The 24768-nt window shown below is 39.3% G+C and overlaps 2 protein-coding genes across 3 annotated transcripts in view; one reads left to right on the top strand and one right to left on the bottom strand.

The window, feature by feature from the left end:
- Positions 1-640: 640 nt before the first annotated feature.
- mfsd13a (major facilitator superfamily domain containing 13A) lies at positions 641-11319 on the bottom strand. Of its 2 annotated transcripts, none has more exons than XM_082543383.1 (9): positions 11141-11319; positions 8438-8700; positions 7400-7479; positions 6122-6571; positions 5911-6031; positions 5430-5526; positions 3509-3680; positions 2732-2925; positions 641-1782 (listed from the first exon to the last, which is right to left on the bottom strand). In XM_082543383.1, exons 2-9 carry the CDS (start codon positions 8603-8605, stop codon positions 1535-1537), a joined length of 1530 nt encoding a protein of 509 aa, XP_082399509.1. In that variant the 5' UTR covers positions 8606-8700; positions 11141-11319; the 3' UTR covers positions 641-1534. The 2 variants fall into 2 exon arrangements, with proteins under 2 accessions (XP_082399509.1, XP_082399510.1); XM_082543384.1 differs by lacking the exon at positions 11141-11319 and adding an exon at positions 8832-8998.
- A 2513-nt stretch (positions 11320-13832) lies between these two features.
- sema4gb (sema domain, immunoglobulin domain (Ig), transmembrane domain (TM) and short cytoplasmic domain, (semaphorin) 4Gb) overlaps positions 13833-24768 on the top strand; it is a 65301-nt gene continuing 54365 nt past the window's right edge. The window contains exons 1-2 of the mRNA XM_082543282.1: positions 13833-14380; positions 22407-22714. Coding sequence (XP_082399408.1) covers positions 22579-22714 — 136 coding nt within the window. The 5' untranslated portion in view covers positions 13833-14380; positions 22407-22578. The remainder of the gene's footprint in view (positions 14381-22406; positions 22715-24768) is intronic.

The raw sequence follows: 24768 nt of genomic DNA, 5'->3' as shown, positions 1-24768 counted from the left end.
TTAGCGATCAAAATCATTTTTGTTTGATCCTCCAATGGAGACTCTGGGGTGTTTCCGGCCCTTCCTATCACAAAAATATGAATATACTTTTCTATTCTATTTCTATTTTGAACCCTAAAGAAAATCAATGTTTCAACTGCACTAATTTCAGCTTATGTCCTATGTACATTTCATTTTACGATCATAAATCCTGATTAAGCTTTGAGGTTATCTGCCTGGGTTACTGTTCGAGTATCACACAAGCACAAGAAAATCAGGGGCCCAGTACTTCAGTATTGAAAAAATCCAAGTTTGTCATGGATGGAAAGTAAGTGAATGTGCAGTAAGTGAATGGATAGATATAGATGAATAGATTTTTTTCCTGAAAGAGAAATAGCTTAGTAGATTAGTTCACCAGAATATACAAAAAATTCTCCCAAATTCAGGGCGATGTCTTCTTAACAAAGTACAACAAATGAAATCAAATGCAAAATTTTCAGTAGCTCAGAAATCAAGAAAGGCATTAAGGGATGTCTTTAAACCTGAAATACTTGACCCAGTTATCTTCAAATTAACAGCAGTGACCTTTGCCTGACAGGGCTATAAATGATTTTCATATGCAAACTTTTTGGTGTATATTTAAACTGCGAATGGTTCATCACACTGTTAAGGTTTTTATTTCAAGTTTGTTGTGTAGTAAAGAGCATAGAATAACTCCCAATTTAAAATAAAGAGTTTGATTAACTCTCAACACAGAGGTTTATTTGTGGCACTGTCTCACATTCTTTGTAATCGTCTGGAAAAAAACAATTGAAAAGAGAATTGAGTGAGTGGCTACTGGCATAATTTCCTTGTTTCAGTTTCCATCACCACAGGACTAAAAGTAAAATGTTAGAAGTACAACGGACGAACGGCAGTGTTGTGCAAATGCATCATCAATACTGACGTATTACAAAATACAGTTCTCAACATCAAAGTGGCATTCTGTGTGAAACATGTACAGCAAAATGATCAACTTGTGTTTTCATGCAGTATCAACAGCACTTTCAACACAACGTACTTACATTGGAAATTCTTCATCAACTTGTTAAGAAAAGTTAGAAATCAGAACCGGAGCTCTGTTGTAAACCTACCCTCCTTTTGCTTTTCCAAACAGGCTGACGGTGCTGACAATTTAAAGATCAGCAAAGACGTTCAGACTGCGCTCAACACCAGAATTACACGTAAAGAGGGCACCCGATCTCTTCTCCCCTTGGTCCAAAAGATTGATTGGTTTTACTGATGTTTTGGTCATCGGTTCAAATATAAATATACTTTATTATTTTAATATAAAAAGAATAAGGCAGATTTCAACATGTTCATTTCCACATGGATTAGTGAGCCCGCTGTGCATTTTCCACTGTACACAAAGCCACATGATCTGTAAGAGTTTATTGCACAGAACGCCAAGCTGCAGAAAAAGGGCGGAGCAGCTCATCTTCTTCCAAGACATTATCAAAAAGGACTGTAAAAGCTAATGACGTAAAAGTGTCCATGTGCAACTTCGCCCAACAGTTCATATGGCCTTGACATCGATAAGGTGGCCTTGCTGGGCCCCCTGCCGCAGGGCTTTGATCCCTTGCAGCTTGCGGCCATGAAGCGTGAAGCGAGACCAGGCCACCAGCTGGAGCAGGGCACAGGTGATAGGCACAAACACCAACATGTAGAAGCAGCCCAGGCGTAGAGGCGGATTCCCTGAGCTGGAGGCGACGTGAGACCCAGAAACTGAGTCCTTGACAGAATCTCTCTCAAAGATATCATAACCTGGAGACGACAAAATTAATCACATTAAATTTGACTCTTTTTTTCCTGAAGCCATACTTAAATATGAAAACAGTAAGAGTTAATGAGGATCCTATTGATGAAAGAAACTAAAGTAAAACTAGTGAGGCAAAACAAAAACGTGTCACTAGGATATATTTTAAGAGCACGACTGGCATAAAGCGATGCTTGTCTAACAGGTTATATTTGGGGAAACTGGTTTGTTAGCCTTAAAAAACACATCCAAAGAGGAAGTGAGCAGAGACCATAGAAAAGTCAGTAACATCCAGCTATGATGGGTGAATTCATGCAAAGCTGGTGTCGCAATTTTCCTAACTTTGAGGCAAGTGACTGATAAGTACGTGGCTTGGCTCTGGATACACCCCCTTTGGCTTAGATCGTTTTTCCTATCAGCAGAAACAACTACACTGACTCTGTCCAGTTAAACAACCTCATCCAAGTCTTAGTAAGAAGGTAAATATACATGTTTACAATGTTTTTTTTCTTCTTAAAATTACATTAATTCTTTGTTGGCTGCCAGGTCACTTGTGCTGACCGTCCACAAATGGGCAAACAATTAATGCAAAGTTAAACAAGTCTGCAAAACAAGTGTAAAACAGATTGATTTTTTTTCCTATCCTATTCAGGTTCTAGAAAACTAAATTAAAAAAAGTGAGTGGCTTTTTTGTTTTGTTTGTCATTTGCAAGATAAACTAACCACAAAACGGCAATTTATGTCATCTGTCTAGTTCAACTTGTTGTGCAAGTCACACACATGTATTTTAACTCTAGTTGAACGCTCAAAACTTTATCAACACACATATCAACAGAGTGTGTGAGCCTGTAGTAATTTGTGTCAGCTTGGGAATCGCACATGAAAGCAGCGCCTTGGAGCAAGCTTGGAAAAACCTGTGTCCTCATGAGGTCCAAGGCTGAGAGTTTCTGTTTGTACCTGTGTAAACACAGAGCAGCCATGTGCCAATGAGTGGGGCGAATGTCTGCCCGGGTTTGGTCATCAAGGCAACCATGCCGAAGACGAGAGCAGAGGCGGCTTGCTGACGTCGGTTTACCACAAAGTCCTCATCCACCAGATCAGAAATCACCAGTTTCAGGAGTTTGCATGTCCCCTCGGTGAACACGCGGTTACTAGAAAATGGAGACGTAATGTTACAGCGTGGAAACATCAGCTGTAATACAGGTTATCATGCAAAAAGCCTTTGTTCAGAGCAGTCAGAGCATGCTAAGGTGTGTCCGAGTATGAAATACAGTAACAACTTCATCGCTTTTAGCTGGAAAGTTTTAGTGAGCTTCACCCACAAGTTTAACCACTTTACCACAGCTGTGACTAAAATTATCAATGAGCTATGAAAGCACTCAAATGCTGTTGATAGCTATAAGAACAGCAAGACCACTAATAGTCTAAAAACTGCATGAAAATCAATCGCTTGTGGCATTAAAATGTTATATGTGTATATGGGACTATACAGATAACACAAATATTACAATTACAGTTAAGAGTAGACCAATTTCAGAATTGTGGCTAATTTCTAGAGACAGCATTTATAACCCCCCTCAAAAAAAGGGTCTCTGCAAATGGCATGCCCAAAGGAATTCTGGGTTTGTGTATGCAGCTTTGAAAATGATAAACCGTTAAAAACAAGCACAAAAAGAACCAGCCAAACTGCCACACATCCATGAAGCGTGTGCAGATGTGTGTGCACGGCCATACCTAGCAATGAAGACACACAGCAGATAAATGTGGTCAGCCCCTGCTAGCAGCATAGCCACACTAAGTCCCAGTTTGAGCATAAATAGCCAGCGGATAACCTGGTAAACCCCGTAACGCTGGCACAGTGTCAGGAAATACAAGTTGTTCAGGTGTGGAGCAATATAAGAGATTCCTGTGTGGAGCAGAAGCAGAGCTGCGTTAAAAATTAAAACTATAAAACAGCAGAAAAATAATTTGAGAGAAAGCGAGTGGAAAGCCAAAAAACCCCAAACAATACAAATAAGTAAAAATTTTGCAATTCATTCAAAGGTTCTGGTGCTACACATAAGTAAAAAAAAATGTGTGGTAGCTTTTATTGTCATGTCTCAGATTTGGAATCACTTGCCTGAAGAGATCAGGCTTGCAGAATTAGTAACCACCTTTGAATCACTTTTTATAGACTAGTTTCAATGTTTTTAAGGGCCTCACTAACAAAAATATATTGCTCAAAAAAAATGAAATGCAAAGTCTGTTAAATTTCTGGGACATCAGCTTGTCTAGTTAGAAGCATAAACTGCTGTGAAACAATTTCAACTGCTTGTTTGCAAATTAAATTGGCAACAGGTCCACCAAAGATATGGCTCTCCAGACCATCACTGACCCACTGCTAAACTGGTCATGCTGGTTGATGCTGCAAACAGCATAACGTTCGCCAAGCCTCTTTCATACCATCTGGCCCTCATGCCACCTTCATGGAGTCAGTTCCTGAGAGTCTGATCAGAAACACGCAAATGAGTGAAGTGAAATCACTGAAGGTCATTCTACGCTGCTCCTCATGTTCTTTCTTGATCAAAAGAGCAGATGCTGGCTTGTCTACTGGGTTGATGTCTGCCCAGTTCTCCTCATATAACAACCCTCTCCTGCTACCTCCTGTAAACTATTGTACAGTTAGTATTGTATAGTTATAATTATAGTATTGTTAGTTAGTAATTAGTACCCTTTTATCCCTTAATTTTACAAAAAATCTAGCATGTTATTTATTTTTAAATTCTAGTTTTATATATCTTGGAGATATATCTTTTATATACTTATAAATGCACCATAGGGAGGCTTGGGGTGAAACAGCATTTCGGACAATAAAGCTCTTGAATCTTGAACTTGACACAGCAAACCTGATGTGCATCTGCCATCCTAGAGGAGCCAGACTCTGTGTGCAAGCTACGTGTGCTGCAGGTACCATCACATGCTAACTGAAGTGACAAAGACACCAGGAAAAGCAAAACTGGAGAAAAATCAGTCAGCATATAAGGAAACAGCACTCCTCTGTGGCCACAAGGTGCAAAATCATTCCATTTGTGGGGTTGTTGTCTTGTTTTTGACTCTCCAGGACACATATTCTCACTTGAGTTTGAATCCAAGCAGGTGAAATAGATTCACAGTGGTTCATGCTTTCTACCTAGACAGATGAATTTCCCAGAGGTTTAACTAACTTTGCGTGACACTATGAAGATCAAGTGCTCACTTCATTCTTTTCAAATGAGTTTCTTCTTTCATATAATTGTTTAATTTTTTTTTAATAGATCAACCACTTATTTTCTGTGACTTTTATTTAGTTCTCTTTCTGCATTTGCTTTTCTGTCAAAGCAATCTGCAAACTATTTTCTTAAAGGTGCTATATAAATAAAGGTTAATTATATATTTTAATATGCCACTACTCATGGTTTAAATGTATGCATTGCAGTGTGTTTTCCAAGCATTTTTCCTCACATAACAGTGTTAAACATTAAAATAACTTCTTTATTTTAATATTCCTATTGATAACTTCCTATTCACTAAAATTTAAGTCACTATATCAAATATACAATTTCTTATCTCTTGCTGTGCAAAGCATCCATTACAAACACTTGTGTAAATCATTTACTGCATCTCAACTGGATCTTACCAAGTAAAATTGAACCCGTAGAGGCAGAGATGTTGTCAGATAAGAGATGTTCTAAGAAAAGAGGGAAGAAGTTGCTGTTGAAGTGGCAGTGAAACACCTGCAAACAGAAGCAGAAGTGACAGATAAACTAAGATGATTATTTTATTCTAAATTAAAAGTAGTTTGTTGCTTGGACCTGTAGCAGTTTTCTTTAATTAAACACCAAGAAAACAAATGAAATGTTTTCTGATTTTAGTGCGAGCAGGAAAACCACAAATATTTAGCTAATAATATTAATTATGAAAGTACAACAAGTGTCATTTACAAGAAGGGCTGCACTTCATGTGGAAAGACAAACACTGGAGGGCAGTCTAACTTTTATCTTGCATTGTCTATCATTAATAACAAGAACAAACTCACTAAGACTGTAAAGGTTTGTACTAAGATTGCACGTCAAAAACAAACATGGGCTCACACGGCTTTAAGACTTTTAAAGGCTGACCTGAATCAGGTTCATTGACACGAACCACATGAAGTTCCTGTGTCTGGACAGCTGCTTGAGATACTGTCCAATAGTGACAGGTTTTTCCGGGTGGTTAAGTGGAGCATGGCCAACGTTTAGTCTGTGATAACAGACACACACGAAAAGATGTGAGAAAGGAGAAAACACAGTATGAAAATTTCTCATATTATTCACACTTTTAAATTCTTACTCTTTGAGTGCTGATGCATCATCTTGTTTTGGATGGATTTCCTTTATAAAACGGCGCTGGAGCATTCGAGACACTAAGAAAAACCCCAAGACGGAAAAAGCTGCCAGAGTTACACAGAAGATACGGAAGGAGTAAAAGTCCTCTTTATCCCAGAAAGAGTAGGACAGAAAGACGGAGAAAGACCCCAGAGCGCTGAACACCGAGCAGTGAAAGTTGAGGCGTGTGCGATCGGTGGCAGATACAGCGAGGTCCGCCAATAGGGCGCTGTGGTGGAGATCCACCATAGTGAGAAAGCCATCGTAGAGACACAGGCACAGCAGGAACTGCAGGCCTGGACTGGCCCAAGCCACCCAGAAGGCCAGGAAGGACACAGCGAAGAGAGGACCATTTGTGGCGAGGGCCTTCAGACGCTTCAGCACCACCTCTGGATTTGTGATCTGAGAGCCGGCTCTGGGTGGAAAAACGAAACACATAACAAATCTTTAGACGCGTTTTGTGATAATTAACCAACTTCTCTGGTACAGACAGACAGGTTATTGCAGACAGCCCCGTATATCATGATGTCAAGCAGCGGAGAAATTCTTAAAATAAAAAAGGGAAAAAGTGCGTATCTCTGGCATAAAAAACGTGTAGTTGTATTAAATGTAACAAACTTCAACAGAATGATGTGACCAGCTTTATAACATCACTGCCTTAGAACAACACAGAGAAGGTTTGCTTAGTGATATAACAATGTAAACACAGAAAGCAGACAAATGTTTGACAAAGTGCTCTGATGGCGTCAAACACTTGGGTGTGTATGAGTGTCTAAGAGATACTTGGCTAGTATGGGTGAGAAATGAGAAGCGATCAGAGTCCGAATGAAGATTATATCTGGAATTTTAAGATCATTCTACAAAGATGACTTTATGTTGTTGAATCAGGAGTATCTCTCCAAGTTCGAGGCAAGTAGATGAACTGTGCTGACACATAACAAGAACTATGAGGTGTCTCTTCAGAGAAAAAAACTTCTTTTCGAAAGAAGATGTGCAACCGACAAAAATATCCCAGAAAGAACTAAATTCTATTGCACAACATTAGTGTCTCTTCCAAATGACTCCAACTACGTAAATGACCTTTTTTTTGGAATATCTATTGTGTGTGGTCACGTCAACATTTCTAAAGCCTGTGCAAACAGTTAACTTGTTTTTCTGCAGTCTTTTGCACATTCATAAACAACTATTTACAACTGTGTTTGTTCCACAAAAAGTAGAAGAAAGTAAAGATGCAGATACTCACTGAGGAGAGCTGAGAAAGGCGCGGTCACTCAGCCAGCCGAAGAGAGGGTCATTCAGACTGTTCCAGATAAGGAAGACAGTCTTTGGAGCAGCAGAAAAATAATGTTAAATAAAAATCAGTGGATGATGGTGCATACAGGATTACCATTAATCTTAAATTGGTTCCAATATAGAATCTGTTCTTCTGTGTAGTTTCAACCTTATTGTTTTGCCATAATGTATTTTGTTTCATTTAATTTAACTATTTGCTTTTATTTATGCTTTTGTCTTATTGGTTTTATTCAGTGTTACAGCAGCACAAGACAATGTGTTGTGTCCAATGACAGTAAAAAAAGACAGATGTAGCCACCATGATGTCATCCATTGGTTTGTGGAGTCCTGTTATGAAACCTGAAGCTTTTCACTATCTAAGAGGTGGATCTGGCTGTGATACTGCTGGATGTTCACTGGTTAACGACTTTTCAATCACATGTTGTTAGCCAAGTCCTCAACTTACTCTGGATAATCCTCTTTTCTGACAACAAAAATGGCCAAAACATACAATTTTGGATTTAATTTTGTATTCAGTCTGACCTGAAATGAGTGACTGAGCCCATAAACTCATCATGAAAGTGTTTATAGAGTTACGGGGCAATGGTGCTTTTCCCATAAACATCTATAGGACTGAAAGTTATTTTGCAACCACAGGTTATCACCCCTGGTAGCATTAATAATAAATACAGGTTTAAGGCCATGTTGTTTTCCCTTTTAGACCCAGAAGCTGCTATCAGTAAAAGAAAGATCCATTTTTCACTGTCCAATTTTAGTCTCATGAAGAGCTGACAGACTTTACGATAAATAAGTTATATTTCATAATGAAGATTTCTGTTTTTCTGGTACAAAAAAAAGGTAATTAAATAACAAAAGCAAAACGATGAGCACACTCTCAGCGACACTGGACTGGTAAATTAGAGTTGGATTTCTAATCTGAATTAAACATCCAAATTTAAATCACGTGTTTAATCTCAGAATCACAGTTTCAGGCATTCTTTAGACTCACCTCTCCCACCCAGAAGGAGATTTTATCGATCTTGTAGATGGAGACAAACATCTCCACGTAGTAGAGCAGGAACACATTGTGCAGGATGGATGTAAACAGAGCCAAAGAGCCATAGAGCAGCGCAGTAGAGAGGACACCTTGCCAGCAACCCCAGACCCTTGTGCCCATTCTTCTTTCTCAGTCTCTCTGCTCCGTCTTTCTTTTGTGCCGAACAGCAGTCATTTCACAGCCTGGCCGCCCCAGGGTTACCACCTCATCATAACCTGCAAAAAATAAAACAAACAAACCACACAGCACAAGTAAATGCATTTAGATTTGATAAAAACATACAACAGATAAACTGTATTAGCTCATAACGTCACATTTATGAGCATTACCAGAAATTGCACTGCACCTTTTTAACAGTTAAATCCCAGCTGAGCACACCAAAATAATATTAACATTCCCGTCAGTCTCCCCACAGAGTCTGAGCAGACCAGAAAAAAGTGCTGTTTTCAAAGCAATGGTGCACTAGGTACTCATTAAAGTTAGTTAGGTTGTGGTACACTGTTCCTTTCCTCTGTGAGCACACGCCCAGCCGACTGAGAGTAATACTACTTCTCCCAGCCAAATATGACCACTCCTTTGAAAACTCCATCTCACTTACCTCATAAAAAGCTGACCAAAAGAACAAAGTAAACATTTCAGGATGAGTATTTTCACTGCTGTGTTGCCCTTGGGTGTCATATTCAAAACTGAAGTGTTGCACTGTTTATGCTATCATAATTACAAAAAACTTTCAGAAAAAAAGAAAAATTAGCTTGAAAAGGAAGCATAATGAGCTTCTTTCATCAATGCAGATATATATATAGACCTTAATACAGACTTTGCATGTACATGCAAATTTACTGTAGGTCTTGGGAAATGTTCTTTTTGGCCACCTTGCGGGTATCAGTGCATCCAAATCGCTGTATACAATCTTCATACAGTCACACCCATATTTCTCTATAAATTAACATGAGGTATAGAGGAAAACTCAGTGGTGTTTTTCTAAGAAAGAAGCCTGTACAGTTCAAATAGACCGTATGTTGAAGGTTCATGGACAGAGTGAAAGGGGAGAGCCTTCTTACACCAATATGTAAGAAGGATGCCACAGGTAGGGACAGGAGCAAAACGTGTGAAATGCTGTGGAGGTTATGTCTTGGGGATGAATTTCAGCTTGAGGTTTTGGAGATCTTGTTAAAATTAAAGGATTTATGCACACAGGAAAGTACATATATTGATCTACCGTGCAATATCATCTGGAATGCACTTTTTTGACAACAGCTTCATTTTTCCAAATTACAATGATCCTAAGTACACTACCAGTGTAGTAAAAACATACCTGGATAAAAAAGAAAACAATGGGACACCATCAGTCACGGACTGGGATCAACATTTCCCATTGTTATGGAAATATATGAAGAAATGAGGGACTGCTACAGCACTGCAGTTTAAAGATGCGCTAAAATATTCTAAGACAGCCTCCTTTATTTGTTCATAAAAACAGTCTGAGGAAGTTCTCAATGTGTTTGTAGACTACAAACACATTCAGTACCTTCACGCACACCTTGTGAATGAGGTCCAGAGTTTCCATGTTACACCCCCTTGTGAATTACTGTCTCCTTTGTTGGCTGTTCTATTCTCATGTCCCGAGTGCATTCTCATAAGCAGCACCCCAGGGAAAAGAATTTGCTTAAAAATACCAGTAAGCACCTCTCACTTCATGCCTGACTGCCACAAGCTCAAACTTGCACTGATTACATCCTGTCACGTCTTCAGTGGGGGAGAAAAAAGTAATAGTTAAAAAAACCCAAAAACAAGGCGATATGATATTTTCCATCAGTGTACTGTCTAGGTACAACCAAGATAAGTGGGGCAACCTCAGTGGAGTGTAACAAAGAGCTCCCTATCAGATCCAAGCAGGTAAAAGCGGGATATCTTTCAGCTGGCTGTGCCATATCACATCTTTAACACTTGTGCATCTTACCAAAACAAAAGTGGTGTACTTTGCAGCAGATGATAGTGCCTGACAACATCTACAAATATCCCATTCATGTCCTCTCAGGCACGGCATATTTACCAACTGTTTTCTCCCCACCTGCAGGGGAGCCCACCTGTTGTGTTTACAGGACATCACAGATGTTTTTTTTTACCTCACCTCACACTGCAGACAATCATTATAAACAGACTTTACAACGGTGTTATAATGGTTAGGTCAAACTGCACACAATATCTTCCTCATGTGACAAACACGTATTCAAACAGTTTTATAGCCTCCCGAGCTAGTAAAGAAACTACAAAATGAAGAGGAAATAAGCCTGACACTGACTAGTAGTGACTAAACTTCTTCTGCTAAATATACGACAGACACAGAAAAGGCGGCGTTGCTGCTCTAAAAAAGACATTTAACTTACTATCAGTAGCTTATTAGCTCATTCACAAGCTCGGCTCTCGATTGAACTCGCTCATATTACAAGTAGTAACGCACATGTGTAGCAGCTGATCGATTAAGAGCAATACTGGAATAAGCTCTTATCTGGGCGTTAAACGTCCAGCTAATCGATAGCGCTAGCATTAGCTAGCTGGTTAATAATAACCTTATCGTGCTGCCAAGCAGGAAATTAACATATTAAGAACTGGCTTCAAGTGTATTCACGACAGAGTACCGACCGGGTTACGTACCGTTAAAAAATGTGTTAACTGAAGAGAATAAAGCGTGTTTGGCTTCGTGGGAAATTAACGTGTTGGCGCAGCAGCTGTGTCTCAGTCCCAGACAGAGAGCACGTCATGACAACAGTCCGTACTCACACCGGTGACGACTGCGCCGGGTTTGTGAAAGGGTTTCCCAGCACTGGAGGCACACTGATAAGAGCTGCAGCGCCACCCAGCGGCACAACGACCAGATGCACTTCTGAAACATGTTCAGGGACATGGAGCAAGCATTGAAGCCAACTTTGGATTCCAGTATAACTTGCAACGAGTTACATAAACCTGGCCCAAAAGCAGTTGTTTTGATGGCAGCTGTTTTGATGGCATGATTTTTTTTAAAATGTAGTATTTATACATATCATACATCAATACACGGGCACAGAATAGAATAGAAGTAATTACAAAAAATATATATAATTTCACAGAAACCTTTAAAGTATCTGATATTAAATTGGAAATGAAGCAGTCAAAGCTTCTTCACTTAAAAAACAAACAAACACATTATTGTTATTATTATGTTTAAATAAGGATTACATCTTAAATGTCCAGCACACCTGTTGTTGTCGCCTTCCTATCTGTCTGTTTCCCTCAGAGAGATCCTCCTTTCCCTCCTTTCAGTGCCACTTGCCAGCAGGCCTACCACTTCTACAGTATGTGTTGCACGTAGATTTCAGATTGCTCAGGAAAAATATGCTTTGTGATTCATCACCCCTCATGGGTGAGGGGGTTGAAACATGACATAGGAACAGACCAACCGACAGACATGACTGACTGGGGGAAAACACAAGGGGAAGAAAGCGAAGCCAGAAGTGAACAAGGGGCCAAGGTAACTTAAGAGGAGAACAAAAGGACTAGACAGGGGACAGAAGGAGACAAACAACAAGCACACATGAGACGGAGACACCAGGGAACACAGAAGAGAACAAATCAGGGAAGATGAGACAAAGGGGAATACAAACAGGCACAGAAGCAAAGAAGGACAAAAGATTACCAAAATGAAACAGGAAATCATCGATACTGAGACAAGGACATGGACAAACATGGGTATCAGGGACCAGGCAACCAAGAACATACAGGCACAGGTATAACCTTCACAAAATGGGTTTTATTATGCCCCCCAAAAGGCAAAATTATTACAAAAATTCTAAATGACAGAAACAAACTATTTTAAGAAGTAAGTGGGCCCATAAAAGAGGCCAACTAAAGCAAAATTCTACTAAAAACACTTAACAAAACACCATAACTCAGCAAACTGACCTCCCCAAATGAGAGACTACTCCTGTTATATATTAAGTGAATGAACCATGGTATACATCAAAGGTGGAAACCACAGAGACAATAGCTAAACATAATACAAGAAGAAAGCCCATTCCCCCCCTTGTGTGGTCACAACAGCTGGTGAAATCTATTTTATTGACCTCTGCATTTAAACCAGCTCCACCCTTAGCCTTCTCCTTTACTCAAACCAGGAAGGACTGGAGCAGCAGCCAGGTAACTCAAAAAGAAGAGAAAATAATTAATACAACATATAGTACAATAACAAACAATACAAAACAGATTCTATGCTATTCCTTGCACTATGGCCTGCTGCTGTCATGTATTACAAACTACCCAGTTTAAACCTTTCAGTTAATTTATGGACACTGAAGCTTTACAGTACAATGCAAAAAGAAAGGTAAACAAAAATATTACCTGAGTATTTCAGTTGTGTGTTGGCATGCAGCCATCACAATGAGGATGACACTGAATGAACCTGGGAGACACAAGAATAAACCCTTAAGACTAAGGAAAGGAAGGGGATGCTATAAGGAACTAATAACCACTTCTAAAAGCAAATTCCCAAAAGACACCAATGCTCACCATGATATTTGTATGTTCTTCCTGTGTCTGTTAGGGGTTTTTTCTTTGGTACTATGGCTTCCTCCCACAGTCCAAATACATTGTTGGGGTTATAATTGGTGATTGTAAACTGACAGTGGGTGTGAATGGTTGTCTGTGTGTTAGCCTTCCACAGACTGGCAACCTGTCCAGGCTGGACGCTGACTCTCACCCTGACAGCTGGGATAGGCTCCAGCCTCTCCATTTGGATACTTGGATCATCAGATTCAACCACTGTGCACCATATAAAATCAATAAAAAATATAATTTTATCTCCAAACTGGGTAGCAGGCGTTTGGAATTACACAGCAAGTATGTCAAGTATCATGTCAATGATAATGTTAAACACTGTGGTTGGATAACAGGATCACTGCATTTTTGCTATAGACCACTTTATTCTTTAATAGAGTAGATGCAGTCATTTATAAAGATTGCAAGTGAAGCTCCAGGGTTCCTGGCTGCTTCAGTCTGCATACAGAACATCCGTGGTGTATGAGACACGCTGTATAAAGTGCTTTGAGTACTCATGCAGAGTAGAAAAGAACTATATAAGAAGCAGTCCAGTAATCAAATCACATATCTATTGAAATGCAATGTTGCCTGGTTATCTTAGATTTGATGAACCAGCTATAGTTATCCCGTCTAACCTAAACAAGGTAAAGAAATACTGTACCAAAGCCCAAAGTTTTGTCGTTCTAGCTTTTGTCCAGCAGGAGTCGCTCACACATCACATGGGCTCCACTCGACTTTACATTTACAGCCTGCGTGGGGTGTCACACTGGAAGGCTTACTAATGTTTGGAAACATTTCCAGGAGAATTTACGAAACAGTTAAGTAATATTCTTAAAGAAAATTAAAATCAATCACACTTCTATGTGGAACTGACACATTTCCATTCTTCTATTGAGAAAGAACATTATTATACGTTTGTTTTAAATAGAAACGCCAAACACTGAGCTTAAACCCTTCGTTTTCAAGAATCCAAAAAGGCGAATCTATTGAGTAAAAATCACAAAAAAGCGTACACCTGCTTATTATCTGGATATGGGTGAAAAAACATCCTTCCTAAACAATTTCTTTACTCTTAAAATAAAATTAATAGAAACTCAAACAAAACAACAAAAAGAACATGTGAGGTGGTGAAATTGTGGAAAGCCTGTGATCTCAGTGTGTGTGTGTGTGTGTTTGTGTGTCGGGGGGTGGAGGGAGAGTCGGTTGTGTTTGAGCATTGGGTAACTGCAGCAGCAGCAGCAGCAGCAGCAGAGAAGCTCTGTGTTTCACCGCGGAGAGGTCGGTTCAAAGGATTTAGGAGCAGAGCTACAGGAAAACAAGCAGGTGAGTCCTCACTGCTGTTATGTTTCATTCCGGACTGCTTCTCCGTGTTTCTTCCACTTTTCCTTGCTCTCTATTTGCTGATGTAAAGAGGCTGCTCAGGTGAAGGTGACCAAACCGCGTGCGGTGCTGTTTTCGGCTCTCAGTGCTGCAGTCCAGGTCGGACAGGTGCACATGGGTAGACGTCCTCACGTTCATTGACTGTTTACATTAACACTCATTAAGTTATTACAGCCACATTTGTGGACGTTAACTATGGCATAAATGCATATTAGGTGCGTTTTAGTGTCACCGCGTGCTTCTGAGGACATTGAGGACAGTCACTTATTGTTTCAAGTTGAAATTAGAACATCTGCTGTGATTTAATATCTTGTAAAGCCTCGTTGCGGTGTTTTACTGTTGGAGGAAGCATCAATTTAAATAGGTAGACATAAAGCTGAGCAGTGGTTTCTAAAGCACATTAAACTTGAGAGATTCATTGAATACATTCCTTAAATAAGCTTTTTGGCACTTGTCGCCGAGTCTCGCTGTAAAAGCTGTAACCAGTGGCTTTTATTAATGATTACTTTGTAATCTTTGTCATTTATTCATGCTTTATAGATACGTTATTAAGTCATAAAAATTTTCACAGATGGCAGGTTGCTTTGGCGTAAGAAGCAGCCAGATTTCTTGAGTGATTAAAAATACTCAATATCTAAAATACTCCATATTCTATTACAAATTGAAATCCTACATACGTGGGTAAAAGTACACGCTCTAAATATTAGTAGCCAAATCTGAGTAATAAAACTTCTTAGACACAAGGGACTGTTTCAGAGTGCTAACATATAATATGGCTGTGTTATACAGTAAGTAGGCTAGAGTACTAGAGGTGTAGCACTGTACTAGTATTGACACAACCCTGATATGCAAACCATGAAATTGTTATGTCAATAATGCAAGTATGTTAAGTAATATTTGTATAATTCTATCTTTGTTGTATGCTTTTGTACAGTTACTAAATGGATTTTTTTGTTGAGGGATGGGCTACTGACCCATCCTCCAACCCTGTATGTATTTTGAGAAAACTTCTGAATAAAATTAGACAAAAACAGACAAAAAAGAAGATACAGTTAACTGATAGCATTTAATTTTTTGTATTTCCTGTAGTTCAGTCTGTATCAATCTGCATACTTTATGAGTTGGTCATGTTTCTTATATGCAGTACAACAATTTCACAATAAATGTATCAATATGGACTCAGCTGACACTTTATTAGTCACACCTTGGTAGTAATGGGTTGGACCCCCTTAATTCTTTGTGGCACACATTCCACAGTGAGCTGGCAACACTCCTCAGAGACTTTGGTTCATATTAATATGACGGCATCACAGAGTTGCTGCAGATTTCTTGGCTGCGCATCCGTGAAGCGAGTCCTTCATTTCACCACACTCCAAAGGTGAGATCTGGTGACTGTGAAGGCCATTTCAGTAAATTAGACTCATTGTCTTGCTCAAGAAACCAGCTTGAACTTTGTGACATAGCACTTTATCCTGCTGTGAGGATCCATTAGAAGATGGGTGCACTGTTGTCATAATGGGATGGACATGGTCAGCAACAATACTCAGGTAGGCTGTGGTGTTTGCTGATATTAAGGGCCCAAATTTTGTAAATGAAATATCGCATAGGCACCTAGAATTACACCACCAACAGCCTGAACTGCTTATACAAGGCAGGATTGATCAGTCTTTTCATGGTGTGTACGTCAAACTCTGACCCCACCATCAATTTAATGCCGAAGATATTGAGACTCATTTGACCAGGCAACATTTTTCCAGTCTTCTATTGTCTAATTTTGTTGAATCCATTTAATTTGTAGCCTCAGTTTCCTGTTCTTAGCTGACAGGAATGGCATCTGGTGTTCTGCTGTTGTAGCCTGTTTGTGTCAAGATTCAACAGGTTATGCATTCAGAGATGTTCTTCTGTGTAATTTTATTGTAACAAGTGGTTATTTTTGAGTTACCGTTGTCATCCTATCAACTTGAAACAGTCTGGCCATTCTCCTCTTAACTCTGGTATCTTAGTTCTGGTATCAACAAGGCCAGTTTCACCCAGAGAATGGCCCCTCACTCTTTCTTTCTTTTATTTCTATTTTTGGACCATTCTCTGTAAATCCTAGTTATGGTTGTGTGGGAAAATCCCAGTAGATCAGCTGTAGATTACTCAGGTCGACTTTCTTTCCTGCTGTGATGCAAGATAAGATAAGACAGATTTTCCAGAGTTGGAAAATTCAGAATGGGTAAAGTGATTCATTACTTATTCTACAATAGTAGTAAGAGCTATCATTTTCAGAGGCATCCTGTTCTCCCAGTATTTCCAGTGGGTACAGATGACAAGTATAGAGAGAAGATAAGTCTTTATAATGGATATTAAAGGAATCTTTTCATATTTAGTAGACTGAAATTTTCCAAGCAGTTCAATTTACACCTTAAACTTGATATAAATAAACAGAAAATACTGTACATAAGCTGTAAGCTTCATAACAAGGTGTTTTTTCTGTGATAGTGGTTGGAAATAAGTTAGAATAAATCAAACAGTTTTATTAGTTGAAAGGTAATTTCCCTGTATGACAAAATGTGATTTCCCCCCCTGATAATTGATCTGCCGTTTACATTAAAACTGGTGTTATTTCATTAAAATCTTGAAAGTCCTGAACTAATGCTTCATCTTGTGAAATATCTGTTATCAAACTCCATGTAGTGGTAGATCAAGTAGTACAAGCCAGAAAAAAGTAATTTTTAGATGTTTAAAATCACTTTCTATTTAGAGCTTCAAGAAGTAATTTCATATTCTTATTTGTGAGTGTGATTGCATGACCTGAACATAAAAAGTTCTTACTTCTATATATTTGCAGTGTAAACAGAGGCAAATTATTTATATTTGTATCCACATCACAGTGAACACCACAGGGTGAACTTCAGTAATCTCATTTATGGCTCCTCTGTATGCCAGGCACTCAATGCTTTGAGATAAAAAAAAAAAGTATAAATATAATATTTAAATATAGCATATAGCACATAATATATAAGCCCATTAAAATCACTGCAGCTATCAAAGGAATGAGAGTGTGTTTGGCATTTCAAGTGGCATCAGTTGAAAGGAAAACCAAAAATAGCTCACCTGTTTTATTGATCTTTCTGCAGAAATGTCAGGCTAGGTGTTTTGCATATTAGTCTCAATGGAAAACAGCTGCATCATTCTTTATATATTTCATACTCTGGAGTGACGACTTAATCTTTTTGATGGGCACCAGCTGCAAGAGACCTGTGGTTATAGAAACTGGGTTAAAATTTCCCATCAGACCTGTCCCGCTCTTTGGATCAATAAACTGAGTACAAGGTGTTTTTGTCGCCGCCTGCTCTTTTGTGCAGTTCCTCTTGTCTTCATGTCACATTGCTCGTGTCACTGCCAAGGCAGATGTGTTTACCTTTCCCTCTTGGAGTTATCAGGCTTTCATAAGTGGGAACACATTGGTGTCAACACCATTGTGGGCAGGACACACAAACACGCCAATGCAGATGTGTTGAGACAATGGTGCGTTTGCTGTGTGTTACACGAGGACAGCAGTTGACAAAAACAGGACAAAGAGCTTCTCACTATGCCTTCATCTGCAGTTTTGTCAGAGCATGATTCTGGAGGTTCTTAGCATTTGGAGCAGCTATCAAACAAGACACATGTTGCGCTGTTGCTCTCCCCTCGCTTGCAATATCGAAGGGGAACCGCGCCGATTTTGTACATCAAAGTGTGCTTACAGGCTTTTGTGAGCACGAAAGTGTGCGTGAAAAAGTTTTCTAGTGGGAGCTGTGAAGACTGATAAAAACAAATGTCACAAATGATGTCAGCATTAGCTGAGTGTAAAAGTTTAAAAATGCAAAAATTTTGACTATAATCTCTCAATGGAGTGTTATTCATTTTGGGTAATGACAATTTTAAAAGAAGTAGTGTGGACTGGGAAAAAAGCTTTTTGTTTTGGTTCTACTTCTTTTTTTTCAAACAAGGATGTGAATTTGACAAATTCTAAGAGCACAGTGCTAAAATCTCTTACGGCTGTCATCATATAAAGCCAACTTCTGATTTAGACTGCCTTTTACAGAATGTATGAAGCACAGCAACAGTTGACAGAAACCATAGATAAATACAAAGACTAGTATCAGAAGCAAATAGACTTTGGAGAATAAAGTAGGCCACTTATGCATTACACCTACAGGAGCTGCTCATGCCATGAAGCTTCTGGCATTCAGTTTTTGTGCTGCATTAATGCCAGAGGAGGTTTTGGAAGGCTGCAGTTGTGATGTCAGCAAAGCGTTGGCTCCACTCTGCTCAGATCAGCTGATCTGATCAGCAGGTTCATGTGCTTGTGGAGTTCCAAACACATGTTGCCAAGCAGGAAGTTGCAAAGAACCCTCTGGTTGAAAAACTATGCAACATCAACACTTACAACATGGTTGAAGGGTGTTTCTTTGCATCTCTTCTTTAGTTTTTACATTTTAAATTATTGGCTGTTTTAAGTGCTGATACCAAAACTTTAGCGGTATCAGCACTGGACAGTAAATAGTGACAGATGAAAATTATGCCTTTAAATTTTTTGTTTTTGTTTGACTAAGAGTTTACTGCATCATGTGTGGCAATTTGATGCAACAATTACTACAACATGGTTTTAATGCTTTTTTAAAGTCATTTCAGCATTGTTCAGTCTTCACTTTTTTAAACTGAGATATTACAAAGGTGTTAAAAGAATTCATTTTCATACCTGAAGTCTATTTCATGCAGATGAACATATTCCTGGTCTCACCATTTGAGCATGTGTTCTCTTAACCTTGAAAACAAAGTAATTTTAATTTAAGATTTACGTACCAAGTTTTCCTGGAGGCCAGTCAACATCGGTTTGCTCAGTTGCTATCATTAGATATGGTATGAAACTACAGTTTAATGATTTATCTCCTACTTAAAAACATAATCTTGATAAAAAAAAACATAGGCCTACAGCTTTGAAAATATGTAGAGCTCCTCACTTGAGCCTAACATCTTGTAGGTGTGTTTGGGATGTTTGTTTGACATTAAGTTTTATTTCTTAAATCCAAACCATCAATACTGAGTACACATATCTGGATAAACAAATGCATCATAATTTTTCACCATCTCATCTCCTGCTTTATCATTTTACAGTTTGGTTCCAGGGATTAGCACCCTAACTTATAACTGAAAGGTCATCAACCTCATTGTGCTTCATGCTGGGAGTGATTTGCAGCAGCGGCAGCTGTGGAGATTAAAGCTGGGAATTCTCCAGTGTCACTGCGCAGCAGAGTGTGATTCACAGCGTAGACCCTTTGATCGGTGACAGTGCCAGGGAACGGGCAGCCAGGCGAAGATTGCGCTGATGGCACAAGGCCTAATCTCTAGATTATCCATCATGCTGCACCCAGCTAATTAAGAGATGTGTGTTGCAAGATCACATCACGCAGGCGCATTATTTAACTCTCCAAACTTTTCTTTAAATGGTCTGCTACGTAACAGCACCTTAGTCCTTCTCTTTGGCTAATTGGTTGTAATCAGAGAGCAGTGATGCATGTCAGCAAGTAATTTCGTGCTCATGCTGTCAAGTGAGAAAGTTTATGCACGCCGCCTCTTCATTAAAGTTCATTGATGACGTTTTGAAATATCACACATCATTCATGTGGTTCCTGGTAGGCATCAGGTTCAGCATCATGTTTCATGACCTCCTAGTAGTTTCCTATTACCATCTATCTACACCTTAACTATAAAGTAATTAAATATATTTACTCTCTCTCTCACACACACAAACACACATGTATTTGCTACAGAATTAGATTTTATCTATCGTAGGTAGTGTGTGCAAAAAATGTAGCAATATTCAGCTAGTGGATTGGATTCCAAGCAGAGTGTCTCTCTGTGGAGTTGGACACACTGCAGCTCTACAATCTTGGAGTAATGATGGTGATCATAGTCCTTGTTCTACCCTGCAGCCTCAGTGAGCACAGCATAGCAGCACACGAATCCCATTCTCCACAGCAGATCTTGAGAACAGTAAAAATGGAGGATTAGAAGTCCGACTGATCACGGGACAAGATCGTTTCTGGAGAACCAGCTGAATTATGTGGGATTGAAGTGATTTATCTTGTACAGATACATTTAAATACCTGAAATTAGTGGCAAATATAGTTGGGCAGCTCTTACTGTACCTGGATTGTCCACCCAAATAATCTTTGTGTTGTAAAATCCTGCAAAATATTTTGTGATTATAATTTTTCTACTTTCCATACTACACTCGTAAATGCACCACACTGATTTAAATGTACTTTTCAGACATCGCAGGAATGAGATTTATTTTAATTAGAGATGGCACGATACCACTTTTTTATGTCCGATACCGATATCATAAATTTGGATATCTGCCGATACCGATATGAATCCGATATAGTGTTTTTTAATCAACAAAACTGTTTTTTAAATATCTTGCTGCATTTTGCAAGTCTGCAAGTTCATACTCAAGTTTAAAACAACAACTACACTAAAGCTATTCTGTTATACCTGTATACAAAAAAAATATTTCATAGTTCAGCAATACTGATCAATCTAATAAACTTAGACCTACACCATCCTCCCTATTCTGGTATTTTAAAGAGTACTTAGCGTAAATATTAAGCAACCTAACTAATAGGGTTCCAACTCCCAGCAACAACAAAAACAAATAAATAAAAAATAAGGAACCACCCCTCACGCTCCACCTCATGATGCTTAATCGACGTAATCAACCTTAATTTGATGCAGTGTGAAAAAAAATGCACAGAAATCAATTATTTTTCAAGAAATATTAAATAGATTCAACATCTTTCTTCAACAAAATTGCAGACTGCACAGATGGTACCTTCCCAAAGTAAAAAGTACTATAGCTTACTAGGGTATATATTAGACTTAATAGTCACTATATACAGTAATTGACTTCTATTCATTTTACATCAAATTAAAACTTTGGGTGTCAGATAATTATTTATTAAAAGCTCGACATTTTAAATGAGAATAAGAAAGAAAAGTATGTCTTTGTGCCCCCTTTTCCCTGTTCATGCCCTATCGGCCCCCCTGGCTAAACTTTGCTAGATCCGCCCCTGCACAGTTACCAGCGTCAGCTACGTAGAAAAAGATCCTGGTGTAGAAAGAAATATTAAATAAATTCTAACAACAGCTTATCAAGCTTAAACGTTCTGCTGTTGTTCAGCCGCTGGTTTCCTCTTTCTGGTGCAAAGTGGGCCAAAAACAAACAAGAGACACGGACTCGTGACAGAAAAGCCGATCAGCTGATCATTTAAGCAGTTTCACGATTGAAGTAGCAGCCGGAGAGCGAGAGGCAGTCGCTTGTTAAGCTTAACGTGGGAATGCTTTACAAACATTCAGAGATGGACTTACACACTTGCTTTACTTCTCTCGGGGATAACTTTGTCGGAGATGAAATGCCAGGTTGCTAGCGAAGCTCCACATGCTATCCAGACCACCGACAGGTCCTGCATGCCACAGCCGCTCTATCACGTGATGCATACTGCTCCGACGTGCTAACGTTCTGAGGTGAGTTACGGCGTGTTGCAAGTTTTGTGAGGTGCTTTCGTGATATTTAATGGATCGGATTACATTTTTAATTTTTCTCCGATATCCGATCCAGTAATTTAGGTCAGTATCGGACGATCGGTCCATCTCTAATTTTAATACTATTTTATTGCCCACTAAAGAAGGGCCAGTCAATAGCTGGGTTGATTTGCCGCATAACAAGTACATTTCTGGCACTTTGACATCCTTTTAATCTTTCAATTAGTCCAGCGCAACATATCCACTTGGGTGGTGGAGTCCTTGTCCTGCAAACGTTTGTTTTGTTCATAAATGAGTGAAATCCATCACCACCTTTTGACAGCCGCATCTAGTTTGGTATTCAGGATCACATCTCTTTTAGTAATACACATTGTTTTTCTCTTTCTCTGCACAGACTCAGTGTGTTCTCAGCTGGAGGATAATCAAAGAGTCTGCGCCTGGTTGCTGCTGGGCCTGAAGATACACGCTTTGCACATTTATTTCATTATTTATTTATTTATTTTTTGCATACAATAAACAGTGAGCACAAGCAAGTCTCTGCTTGGACCCAGGTCTGTAGGTTAATCATGGGATCAGTCAAGCCCTTCCTACTCCTCCTGCTGCCCCTGATGTTTTTCAACCGACTATCACAGCTGTGGGCCTTTCCGTTCAGCCCATCCTTGGACCTGGATGTCACTGCGAGAACTACCGTCTTCTCAAAAGGTGAGGATCAAGCAGATTTTTTTAAATTAAAAGTCTTAAACTGTGATTAAAGCTCTGTACAGGGGGGTTAGTGGTAAAAAGGAGATAATTTTAATCTTCCAAAACAATTTTTTTTAATATTAGTTAAAGATTTAATCAGATTATCAGGAAATGGATGATCCTTTTTATCCTAATCTGATCATACATACAAATGTTAAAAAAATCGTTATTTACATTTGTATATGCTGGCCCGCAAATTTCCTTAAAGATCATAAAAAAAGCTCCAGAACATGGCGTGATTTTTATGTTTTTATCAAAATAATCCAATTAAGGTTGTTGTACAACAAGGGGTACATTGCAGACAAGGATTACAAACTAAAAGATGATTTAGCATCCTTAAATGGTTGGCCATAAATGGTTGGCCAAAATATAAACAAATACTGGCCAAAAAATATGGAGCTCAAGTTTTGCCCCCCAGCATAACTCCCTGAATAAACAGCAGCAGAAGACATCCTGTTCTCATCCCCGAAAGCATTATGGCAGTGTTGAGCTAGGGGAGCTATTCCACCTCCTATTAATCCCATTGTACAGCAGTTGGCTTCGGTCAGTCATGACCCAGCTCTAAGGCCAAACCAGAAATGGAAAGGCATGAGAGTTGGTGGCTAATATGAGCATTTACTGTAACCAGTAAAAAAGAAAATAAACAAGAAAGCAAATGAAATGTGAAGTATGTTCATCAGTGGTATGGTGAGGCTGCCAACTGTGGAGTAACATAATCTAGACCAGAGTGTACGATCACATAGATGAAGCTGAGATTTCAGCTGAAGGATTTTTATCCTAGACCAGGTGTGCCAAATCAGATTACTATGGTGTTGGCATGAGTAGTTCATGGACATCTGGGGAGACAGAGTTGTCATTCACATCTCTCCACAGATTACCTAAGACGGAGGCCATCACACATTTTGAGATGGTTCTCAATTTGTAGGACTGACCAAGATTTAATGCCTAAAAGAACAATTTACACTTGCTTTTAGGCGGAAAAAGCCACATACTATTTTTATTTTCGCAGTTACAATATTGATATTATCTTTAAACTGGCATAAAATAACACTTTGCAGCATGATTATCATCCAAAAAGAGACCAGATACACAAAAAGAAACACAAAAAAGTATGAACAGGGACAAACTCCATTAATACAGTGTATTTCCAGATGGATCCACAAACACATGTGCACAACCCAGCTAACAGATCGCTGTCCTTATTTGCTACTGCTCCGACTGCTTCCTCCCCTCCCTGTTACGGAAGTGGCACAGTTTTTGCAGTTGGCCCCAAAGACAGCTCCTTCATGCTCAGAGTTATTAATCGCCTCTCTCATGCCCTGTCCTAGATCACACAGCTCAGCAAACACTTCTAATGAAACAATAGACAAGAAGCCTCCATAAAAGAGGACCTGAGCACGTTAGACCTGATTACTGTCTGTGCAGAAAATACTGCTGAATAGGTGTGTTTTGGCACACAGTGGGTATTTACACACACCATCAGCACGTCTTCCTTACACCTCCACCTCTTACTTCCCACCAGCTCACCTTTACCCTCCCTCTCTCCTCACTTACTGCAGCAGAAGCCAGCTGCAGTGAGAAGGGAACTCCAGCACAGACAAACAGTAAGGGCTGGTGCTTTTACCTCCACTCCACTCCACCCCACTCCACTTTTCTCCTCTTCGGTCCTCCGAGGATGAGTATTATTAGCGGGCGGGTGGAGTTAACAGGGCCGGCTGTATTGCTAGCCGAGCTCTCTGGTGTCATAAGTGCTATTGAGAGTATTGCAGGGTGAGATGATATTTTGGAGATGGGAGGATGTGCTGCTTGATGTTCTGAATCACAATAACTTTGAGAGCGACTGTAACACAGCAGAAGCTGGTTGTGTATTTGTTCCCGGTTCTGTGGTGCATTTTCTTGATCCGAACTGAGTGGATGATTACTTTGTTTGCTGGAGAGAGAGGTCTAAGGTCTGAGCTTTGCTTCAAAGTGCACTGATTGGTTGAGAAAAGTACACTGAAGAACAATGAATAAAG

This window comes from Aulonocara stuartgranti, assembly GCF_965226115.1.
Source record: "Aulonocara stuartgranti genome assembly, chromosome: 8".
Taxonomy (NCBI): domain Eukaryota; kingdom Metazoa; phylum Chordata; class Actinopteri; order Cichliformes; family Cichlidae; genus Aulonocara; species Aulonocara stuartgranti.
Note: the sequence above shows the minus strand (reverse complement) of the source record. Positions and strands in the feature narration are given on the sequence as shown.